Here is an 11,661-nt window from a genome sequence, read left to right as displayed (position 1 = left end):
TTGCAGCACCGGTGGAAGGAGGAGAATCCATGGGAAAGAGAAGAAGTTAGGGCCGGCTGCAAAGTTGCAAAGGGAGAAAAGAGTTTTGACGGCCGAAGGCTCTGATACCAAATTGAGAAATAATTAGGAGGCTTAACCTAATAGTTAGCCAACCCTTTCTATATATATGAGTAGGGCAATATACAATAGTAAAGGTGGAGATTACCACATAAGAATATGATTACAATATTTCCTATATAGTTACATTCTATAATAAGGTTTTTTATCCTTCATTAAAAATACATTATGTTATCTTTTTAAATTGAAGTATTTAAACCAAAAAGATTTTTTATCACATATTGAAAAAACATAACTTTTTTTTTTGTGAACATAGAGTATATATACTAAAGGACTACAAATCTCATATTGAAAAAATAATTTTTTTCTTGTGAACATAGAGTATATATACTAAAAGACTTCAAATCCCATATCAAAAAATAAAATATTCTTCTAGTATTTATATAGTAAACTTTGAAAATGGTTAATAACTAACTAAAAAAAAATGAAAAAAGAGGGGTCTCCAATTAGGAGAAAAAACACATTTGAAAAAAAAAAAGGATCTCTACCGAGTTTGACTATTTTTTTGCTTTTGCAGGTCTTTTACATTACCGGGATCGGTCAAGCCACCGGGGTGACTGGGTCCCAAATCAACCCGTTGGGCCGGTCAGGTTCTAGATCGACTCATCAGGCCGATCCAGGTTTAATAACTACAAAAAAAACAACAAAGCCCTTACTCTCCTAACCACAAAACAACTAGTGTAGGAAATTTTTTTTTAAATACATTAATGCACATATTTACTCATTTTTTAGGTTAAAATTTTGTTGAATTTATTTTTTAACAAAAACTCTTTAACATAGTGAATGAGAAATTGATCTTAAAAAACCATTTCTTAACATGTTTTTGTAAAACCTTAAAAACTTTATTTTACATATGAATGAAAAAAGATTTTCTTATTATTTAAAGTGTTAAAATTGAACAAAAAAAAATAAATTTTGTTTTTGTAAAACCTTAAAAACTTTTTTAGAGGAGAGGGCATAAACAAAATGGAATTTAGGTTTAAGCCACACAACGCAGTTCGACTCATGCCCAGGCTTGGGTTTAGGTTTCTTGTAAAATAAATTTTTGAATTACAAAAAAAATTATGTTTTTGCCAACCTATTTTCCAAGCATGCGTTTGGGTTTATAATTCTTTAACCTATAAGGAATTTTTTTTTGTTAGCTCCTTAGTTTTCCGCCTATAACAATACGATTAGTTAGTCTTCTTCTTCACCAACCTGAAGAATTGTTTTAGTGCTAAAAACTTATATTTAAAGCTAAAATCTTCAAGTTTAGTATTGTTTTATGGCCAGAAATTAAGATCGATAATGGAGGGAATTTATTATGGTAATTATCATAATTAATTCTATATAATTTTGGTTCCAAAATCCATTATAAAATGGTGTTGAAGGAAGAGTGTTTTAGATACTTTTTTTGCTCCTTTTTTTCATTTTACTCTCTTATTTTTTAAGCTGATTTTTTCATCTTAATTTTCCTTGATCCTATTCTAGAGCTTAAGCTAAAGTTTAACTTTTATCTAGTTTATTATTATCAAGAAATTTGTTTAAAAAATAGAATAGATGAATGTGGTATCCTTTTAAACTAATTAAGCAATTAAAACCATATATTTAAATGTATTATCTTTATCTTTGTTTAGTTACTATATGTTTTTTCAATCTTGTATGTGTATTTATGCTAATTGTTTATTTAAATTAAATAAGTTTATATTAGTGTGATGCATGTTATAAGAATACCATATTGATCTAAATTTATCAAAACTTGATCTTGCATGGTTGAAAAACTTTGTTTGTTTTCTTTTGTGATTACTATACTTCTTTATATATTTTTATTTAAGAAGCTAACATTTTTATATAAATTTCTTGCTGTTGTTTTATAGAATTTTACCATGACATCAACTCAAAAATTGATTGCCCTAACTAATGTTGCAAGAACTACATCTTGAATGGATTAAGCACTAGTACAATGAGACATGTATGCGTTGAAAAAATGATTTTTTTCACTTACAAAGAAGTGGATGGAGAACACCTATATATGAAGAATTTATTAATCTTCAAGGTATTAGATTTCGGGAAGGTTATAATAATGATGAATTTCAAAAACCTTCTAATCCTTAACAATGTACTTCATGTTGCTGATATTAAAAAAAAAAACTTAATGTTTGACTTATTGTTAAGTATAAATAATTTTAAAATTATCTTCAAAAGTAATAATGTTACTCTTTAAAAGTAGAATAATTATCATTATAACCAATGATTAAAATAATAATAATAATGATATATGGCATAACATGTTAGAATATATGAATTATAATTCTATATAAAGGTTAATGAATCTTAAATCATTACCAAGTGTAATTTTTTTTTAAAATCATATGTGTGGGGTTTATGTAGAATTAAATTCATAAAGCATTTTTTTTTCAGATAGTTAAAAAAATAGTGAACCTCAATATTTAATTCACTTATATTGGTGATTTAAATTTTATGAAAACTAAAACTCGAAAAAGGCATTACACTACTTTAATAGATAATTATGCAAGGTATTATTAAACCTATTTCCTTAGGATCAAAGATTATGCTCTTGAAATGTTTAAATATTATAAGAATAAAGTTGAAAATCAACTTAATAATAAAATAAAGATAATAAGAAATGAAAAAAGATGAAGAATACAAAATACCTTTTGGTGAATTCTTTTTTCAAAATGGTAAATTTTTTTATTTGCCAACCTATTTTCTAGACTTGGATTTGGGTATATAATTCTTTTACCTTTTAAGGAATTATTTTTTACTAGCCCATTAGTTTATCTAGCCCATGTACAAAAATTGGATTAGTTAGTCTTCTTGTTTATCAACTTGAACAATTGTCTCAACACTAAAAACCTCATTTTTAAGGTCCAAATCTATTAGACTTAATAATGTTTTATGAGGTATCTAAAAATTGATGGAATTTATTTTGATAATTATCACTAGTTTTATATCATTTTGTGTTCCAAAATATAGTCTAAAAAGGGTATAAAAGGAGAGTGTTATAGGTTTTTTTTGACATTATTTTTATACTTTTCTTTGTCACCATTTTTTTAGTTTATTATATTATGTTTTAAATTTGGTTTTTTTTTCCCTTAATTTTGCTCATATTCTAGAGCTTAATTTCACTAAGAGAAATGGAGAAATATGAGAGTAATATTTTTATTTTATTTTATATAACTTGTTTAGAAATACATCTAAATAAAATGATGTTATTGGAGTTTAGAAAGGTTATTTGCAAACATCATGTTTGTACGAGATAAGAAGTAAATATCCTATAGTGGTTTTGTTTAAATATAAATTCGCTACATAATTAATATGCATGCTAGCATTAATTTCTAATTTTGATTAGAAATTTTTCTTGAAATATATTTTTCCGCGCTATATATTATGCTCACTAGTCTAATATTTTTCAATAACTCTAGAAACATATTGGAATAGTAAATGTCATGATCAAGAAAAGTAAGGTGCCTGTATCTACCTGAAGAATATATATCATGATATTGAAATTCATCTTGTTGTCATGAGCAATCTTGATTAACTAGAGATTTAGGGAATAATTTATATCTTGATAAGAATATTTATCCTAGCATATAATTTGTTGTGACTTTATATAGAATTTTCTATGTGACATGCGTCTATTGTGTTGTACTAGCAGGATTACATACATTATGGAGAGATGAAATGAATTAAATTTTGTCATTATCGTCTGTAAAAGCAACAAATGTGGATACGCAGAATATTAAAAAATCTATTTTCATATTATTAAATTTTTTTTATATAAATTCTAGTTCCATATTAATAAATCCTTCTACTTATATATTAATAAATCATATCTGTGATTCTAGGAACCGTCCTTTCTCTTGTTTTGCCTTTTTCTCATATTCCATCTCTAGACGATCCTCAATGACTCACCAAAGTTGATGAGTTCTTAGATACTTATCCTCTCTGTCATTTTCCTGTCTATAGACGTAATTATTGACTGCAGGTTCTATAATTACATTTACAGAGCGAGCATACATCGTGAAGAGAGTAAGACAGAGTATCATGATCATGCATGATTTGTGCATTAAACTGATGGGAAATAGTTATTAGCAGCTGAATTAGAGGCAAAACACAATACTCAAGTGACCAAGTCTAGACTTGGGCTTTATTTCATGATCAAGTCAGCTATGCAAGCAGATGATCATGATACTCCCTCCATACCTTCTGTCATTTTTTCTTTCCAGGCGGCAGATATAGCTTGTAACAGACATTTACAGAAACAGACATTTTGGATATTAACACTAGCAAAGGTAATATTCAAATATCGAGGGTCAATCCCCCAGTAGCAACAACTGGGATCATACTGACACAATTTCAAAAAACGCCTGCCTTTTCCCTGAAACAGACGAAACACATAACCTCCAGACGATAGATCAGCAACTACACAATGATACATATCAGCCGTCCCCTGCAATGTCACACGATAACAGATTAAAGGAAAACATGCAAGAGGCAGCCGACAATGACAGCAGCACAGATGTCTCAGTACAATCAGTTACAGGAGTGGGCCTTGAAAAAAAAGGCATCACAGGCCAGGTGAAAGGAACAAGGCTATCTAACACTTCTTCAGCCCAGGTTTTAAGGTCCTCCTCCAAAACAGCAAGAACCTTGAAGTTAGACCAGAACCAATTGCAGAACTCCTACTCAGATTTCATACGTGATCTGGCGAAACCTCAAGAAGTAGTGGATATGGAACTAAAGGAAAGAAAAGGGAAGAAGCTTAGACAAATCAGAAGAATTGACCCTAAATATACATGCATAAAAAGGAAGAAAGAGAAGAAAAACAGACATGCTTTGGCTAACAGAGGCTTAGCAGATGTTGCTCCTGACTCTTACAGAAACACATATCTAAAAGATAATAGCTCATCCCCTGCTATTAAGTCATCCTCCGATAAACATGCAGAGATTACCTCCAATCATGCCTCCATGGATACAGAGACCAGTGATGCACAGACTAGTCTACCAAGCCCTTTGAGCTCTCAGTGTAGCCAGCAGGCCTCCTCAGAAGCGATCAAAGAAAACAACAGGAATGCTAGAAGCAAAACAAGAAAACTGAAACTGTTGCAAGCTAGTGGTAGTGTAGCCAACACTACCGAGAAAGGTGTCTCCTTTGATTCCCTCAATTCAGGAATTAAGCAAGGAAATGTTCGGTTTGAAGCAGCCTACAAGGATAATCAGGCTGATGGTTTTGATAGAGTCAAGGAGACTCAGGAAATGTTACATGATGCAACGGCTCTGGGATTGGGAATCTACCAAGATCTTATAGGGTATGAAGAGGGAGTTCGGGGGAACATTGACAGAGAAGTAGACGAGTGGACATCAGTCAATCAACTGTAAGTTCCTCACCCTACTAAGTTTGATCAGGCTTGGTCTTGCAATATCTATGAATATCTTTGCTTGGAACAGTTGTGGGTTGGGTATGTTGAACAAACGATATTCCATCCGGAATAGGTTGTTCAACAGTAATGTTGGCATCTGCTTTCTATTAGAAACAAAAAAAGATAACTGCTGCGATTCCTTCATCAGAAATCTGTGGAATGTTGTAACTGTTAAATGGGCTTTTCTAGAGTCTGTTGGCAAATCAGGAGGGATCATAGTGATGTGGGATAACTCTATCTTTGAGGTTAATTCTTTAGAATTTGGGGGCCAATGGATCAGCCTAAGCGGCAAACATGTTAATTCTTCCTTTAACTGCATGGTAGTTGGTGTATATGCTGCATCTTCTGTTCAAGACCGTGCTAAGCTGTGGGAAGACATCACCACTCTAAAGTTTGCATTTGAATTACCAATGGTTGTGATAGGTGATTTCAATGAAACTCTTCATGCTCATGAGAGAAGTAGCGGCTATATTAATCATTCAGGGTCAACTGCTCTCCGTAAATTCCTATCCGATTGTGCTCTGATTGAATTCAAACTGCAGGGCAGCCGTTTCACTTGGTTTAGGGGGGTTCCATGAGCTGTATCGATAGGGCCTTTGCATCTCCAGAGTTCCACCTTCAATTTCCATTCTTATCACTCTGCCGCTACCCTAGGGGGATGTCTGATCACTGTCAATTGCTTCTTCAGACACCAAAGGTTGATTGGGGATGGAAGCCTTTCTGCTTCCTTAACTGTTGGTTGTCACACCCTTCATTCTTAGCTGATTTTCAAATCCTCTGGTCTGATAGCTGCAAGGAATTTCCTGGGGACTATAGATTGGTAAAGAAACTAGGAACTTTGGGGAAAAAACTGAGACATTGGAACAAATCCACTTTCGGTAATCAAAATACAAAACTTGAAGACATTCAGAACTCCATCACAACCATCGAAGATATAAGCGAGGTACGCCTCTTGTCTGAGACTGAAAAATCAAAGCTTAAGAATCTGAACTCTGAGCTTTGGGATGTTAGCAGGAAGATTGAGGATATTTGGAGACAGAAATCCCGCCAAAATTGGTGCAAAATGGGGGATAAAAACACCCGTTTCTTCCATCTTTTGGCAAGTTTGAGGAATGGCCGCAACCACATCAACAAGATTGAACTGAATGACAGATTTTTAGTCTCTCCAAATGACATCAAAGAGGGTGCTGTCAACTTCTTCTCATCTCTGTTTGCCAAGCCACAATGCAAAAGAATTGAAATGGGAGGCTCAGGATTCTCTAAAATCTCAGAAGCAAGATCAGTTTGGTTAGAAAGATTACCTTTATTGGAGGAAGTGAAGCAAGCTGTATGGGATTGTGATGGTTCAAAAGCCCCCGGTCCTGACGGGTTCACCTTCTCCTTCTATAAAAAGACATGGAATCTTGTCAGCTCCGACATCTTTGTGATGGTCAAAGAATTTTTCAGAACAGGTAAATTACCAAAGGGGATTGGCTCATCCTTTGTAACGTTGATTCCGAAGACTAAGGGGTCATGCAGATTCTCCCAATTCCGGCCGATTAGTTTGATTCATGGGTTATATAAAATAGTGGCAAAACTATTGTCCACTAGGCTTAGAAGTGTCTTGTCAGATGTGATAAGTGTAAACCAGTCTGCTTTCATTGCGGGGCGTCAGATTCTAGATGGGTTCATGATAGCAAATGAGGTTGTCCATGCTATTCGCAGCAAGAAGGACCACGGGTTTTTGCTAAAGGTAGATTTTCATAAAGCCTTTGACTCAATTTTGTGGGAACATATCGATTCTACCATGGGCTATATGGGTTTCGGCTCTCATTGGAGGAATCTAATTTCTGAATGTTTGTCCACATCTAAATTGGCCATCCTCATAAACGACTCTTCTAGTAGAGAATTCAGTGTGGAAAGGGGTCTCAGGCAAGGGGACCCCCTCTCTCCTTTCCTATTTGACATAGCAGTTCAGGGGCTATCAGTTTTATTCAACAGGGCATCTGATTCGGGTTACTTCAAAGGCTTACAGACTTTTCCAGGGCATCACATAACCCATTTGCAATATGCAGATGACACTTTGATTTTCCTGCCAAATGATTATTCCTCTCTTCTGCATGCCAAGAGGATCCTTCGCTGGTTTGAGATCATTTCCGGTCTGAAAGTTAATTTCTATAAGAGCTCACTTATAGGAATTAATTTGGACAACGAATACACTTCATGTCTGGCTAACACAATTTTCTGTCGTAGTGACACTTTCCCAGTCACATACCTTGGGCTGCCTCTTGGTGCTAACCCAACTAGGCTCTCCACTTGGAAACCGGTATCGTCAACAATCAGAGCAAAGTTAAGCAAATGGAAAGGGAAGTTTCTGAGCATGGCTGGGAGAATATGTCTTATTAAATCTGTCTTAAACTCTCTACCTCTATACTACATGTCTGTTTTTACTATGCCAAAGGGCATTACAAAGGCTATATCCTCCATCAATCTTCGTTTTCTCTGGAAGGGCACCTCAAATTCACAAGGTATTTGTAAGGTTGCTTGGCACAAGGTAATTAAGAGTAAGCCGCTTGGAGGTCTTGGGTTGGGTTCTATTCACAAGAAAAATCTGGCTCTGATGTTTAAATGGCTCTGGAACCTTGATAAAAGAGTGGTAGGAGGTTGGCAAGATCTTATCCTACGAAAGTACCGACCATACTTTGTAAATGGCCTTCCTGTGTTTGTAGGCTCTTTATCTCCAACTTGGCGTGGCTTGGTATCTGCAATTTCCTTAAATCATAGCATATCCGCTCCCCTCCAATACAATGTCGGGTTCAAGGTGGGCGATGGGAGAAACATCAGGTTCTGGTCTGATTCATGGCTAGGCCACGCAGCCCCTCTTCAGTTCATGTTTCCTAGGCTTTACAACCTCTCTCTGCAGCAATCTTTAAGCATTGCAGAAGTCCATAACCAAAGTGATAACTCAATCAATCTTTCTTGGAGAAGACCCCTTCGATCCCGCGAGCTCCGCATGCGGGAAAGCTTGATAGCAGAAGTGGAACGTGGTCTAGTCTTCTCTGATGGTGAAGACAACAAGATTTGGAAATCCCACAGCTCCAACGTTTACACAGTCTCCTCAGGATGCCATCTTCTTGATGGTTTAATTGTTTCAACAAACCTTCACTCCCCTGCTCTGCTTTGGAAAGGGTTTGCTCCTCCGAAAATAGATGTGTTCATATGGCTTCTCCTAAACGGCAGTGTTTGCACAAAAGATTTCTTAGCGAAGAGAAGAATCATCAATTATGAGGAAGCTCTTTGCCCTTTCTGCTGCAAGGAGATTGAGACTATACACCATCTCTTCCATCTCTGTCCTACATCTTGGTCTCTCTGGGGTAGACTCTTTAGGTGGTTTGGATGTGTAGGCTGTCTGCCAAAAGACCCAAATCATAACCTTCAGGAATGGTCCTGCCTGTTAAAAGGAAATTTTCAACGTCAAGCAATTACCCTTCTCTGTAAAGGATTATACTGGTCAATTTGGATAGCGCGCAACAATATGATCTTCGACTCCAAAACTCCAGATTGGGATGTGATTTTTGACCTCGCCTTTCATCGGTTGGCCTTTTGGTTGAAGTCCTCTGTTAAAAATTTCAGTTACACAGGTTCCGATCTTTATAGAAATCCTGAATGTATCATGAACTGGACTAACTAGTCGGGGTTGTAAATTCCTCGCTCTCTTTATGTTTTCATTCCCCCCCTGCAATCTTTCTTATTGGAGCCCTCGTCTTCTTAATGGGGTCGCCTATTTATAATATACTCGATTACTATATAAAAAAAAAAATACAGCAAGTTGCACGTGAGAATATGGTACTAGAAGGAAGAAGTCACAGCAAGTTGCACGTGAGAATATGGTACTTGAAAGTAAAAGTCACTTCCTATATATTCAGAATAACACGAGGGCAATGATATAGTAATTTATTCGCAGTAACCTTTTCTTTTCTGATTGCTCATCAGAATGTCTTCGTACTATATTATTCTAGGTTCTGCAACGTGTAGAGATTGATAAGGTGGTGGCTCCACACGGTACCTTGTATATTTTGTTTAGTAGAGTGGGAGAATTTAGATTGTTTGTTATTCCATTCTTGGTAATTAATTATAGATAAATTTCTTACAATGATAAAAAGTATCCTGCTGCACATTCTAAATTTATTGATTTATCGGTAGTTTTCTTTAGTGAAAGATAGATTTCAAACTCGGGTTTAGAATTTTTTTTTTACTTATAATTTATGTTATCTTTCATTTACAACTAAGTCAAATTGATTCAAGCAAGTCCTGTCATTAGCATATGTTTTTATCAAAAAATAATAAATAATTAGGATTTAGCTTAACTGATTAAGTTTTGAATTTGCTCTATAAAAATTATTAGTTCAAATCTCACAAATTTTAGAATTACTAGAACTTTATATGATAATTAACTTTAAAATTCATAAAATTAATTAAGATATATACAAACTAACATGGATACTCATATTAATTTTTTTTTTTAAAAGAGGCAACTAGGGGATTTCATGACACATTTTTTAACAGTTAATGTCAGTCCCTCGTATTCTATCCTGCAGGAAACACTGTGGAAGCCGATCATTTTAAATGAACTCTATAAATAGCCTCCATAGGTGTTCAATCTCCTCATAGAAAAGCCTTTTAGACTCTAACAATCCTCATCAACATACACCCTTCGCACGCCTTCTAAAGTCTCTCAACAACGACTTCAAACTCTTTCAATCCTTCGTGAAAATGGACGTGGTGAATGTGATGATTCAAGGAAAGCCTGTCGTGATTTTCAGGAAGAGTTCTTGCTGCATGAGCCACTCCGTCGAGTCACTTATACGTGGATTTGGAGCAAATCTAACTATTTATGAGCTCGACAGAATAACAAATGGACAACAAATTGAAAGGGCACTAGTGCAACTGGGGTTTCGACAGAGCTTACCCGCTGTGTTCATAGGCCAGCAGCTGGTTGGCAATGAAAGGCAGGTGATGAGCCTCCACGTCCAGAACCAGCTGGTACCATTGCTTATACAAGCAGGTGCTATATGGATGTGGAATAAGTAGTTTCTCACTGACATATATAGGGCATGGATCAATATCATGCTGCTGAACATTTTGATAAGCTACTACTTTTGTTTTTTGTTTTCAGTTTTCCCGAAGTAAGCGAAAAGTGATAAGAGGCACGGCTAAGGACCTCTTTCTGTTTTGAAATTTTCATTACAACTTCCACGCATATATTCTGTGTCTAATAAGGATGCACTACTTTTGTTACTTTCCTCGGGCTCAAAGTAAAGCATTTGGGTGCACATACGGGTGTGTGAGATAAAGAGCATGAATATTTTGTCTGAGGATAACAAGGGTGGGGAATTAGACTTGTGAAGGTGAACATTTCCCAACCTTTTTTTTCAATAAATGAGAAATTTCATTAGTAAAGCTGTTCATCGCTGTCATTCCCAAGGTGACACAAGTTAGAGTACGTAGAATTTGTGATCGCCACCTAAAGAAGCCCATACAATCTGTGCTGAACTTTGCACAGTTTTCCTGACAATCATTCATTCTGTGGCACAACCTGAATCGTGGAGTTTGTTGTGGCTTACATTTCATATGAAATGTATGTCAGAAACACGCTCCTGATTAAAATTGCTGGAAATTTCCTCTATTGCTGATGTTGTTTAATCTATTGCAATTTAGTCACCCAGCAGCAGCTTCTATTTCACAAAGTTGCTGCAGAATCCGCCATGCTTTTTAGTTAGATAGCGATGTAAAAAACATGTGGTCACGAAATATGATGTTGATTTCTCTGCTTTTGGTAGTTAATTGGGTAGCTAGACAATAAAACCATGTCTTGAAAAATGCATTAGCCCTCAAAGTAGCCTTCACAAAAAGCCAACCTATACCGTCGGGGCTAAAATTCCAGGTTATATATCTAAACGTAGCGTTATGTTTACAAGTGACCCTGCCAACGTAGCGTTTCGCTTTTATTATATCATGATCAGGGCAGTTAAGCAACAGGATCTTCCATACTTTCTATCAACTTTTCTTTCCAGGCAGAAGCAGGGCAAGTAGCATGTGTGTCATAGATATGAGGATATTTTGAATGCTAAACCCTACAAAA

At 35.4% G+C, this 11,661-nt stretch overlaps 2 protein-coding genes across 2 annotated transcripts; both read left to right on the top strand.

Annotated features, from left to right (window-relative positions):
• The first annotated feature begins 4,605 nt into the window (after positions 1–4,605).
• Positions 4,606–9,210, top strand: LOC133691738 (uncharacterized). The gene is made up of 4 exons (XM_062112341.1): positions 4,606–5,495; positions 5,569–5,624; positions 5,730–6,038; positions 6,149–9,210. Exons 1-4 carry the CDS (start codon positions 4,606–4,608, stop codon positions 9,208–9,210), a joined length of 4,317 nt encoding a protein of 1,438 aa, XP_061968325.1.
• Positions 9,211–10,131: 921 nt separating this feature from the next.
• LOC133691966 (monothiol glutaredoxin-S6-like) lies at positions 10,132–10,979 on the top strand. Its single transcript, XM_062112600.1, has one exon. It carries the CDS (start codon positions 10,293–10,295, stop codon positions 10,608–10,610), a length of 318 nt encoding a protein of 105 aa, XP_061968584.1. The 5' UTR covers positions 10,132–10,292; the 3' UTR covers positions 10,611–10,979.
• The last annotated feature ends 682 nt before the right edge of the window (positions 10,980–11,661 follow it).

The sequence above is a fragment of the Populus nigra genome, chromosome 4 (assembly GCF_951802175.1).
Source record: "Populus nigra chromosome 4, ddPopNigr1.1, whole genome shotgun sequence".
In the NCBI taxonomy this organism is placed as follows: Eukaryota; Viridiplantae; Streptophyta; class Magnoliopsida; order Malpighiales; family Salicaceae; genus Populus; species Populus nigra.
The sequence above is the reverse complement of the archived record's forward strand: the minus strand, read 5'-3'. Positions and strand labels throughout refer to the sequence as shown.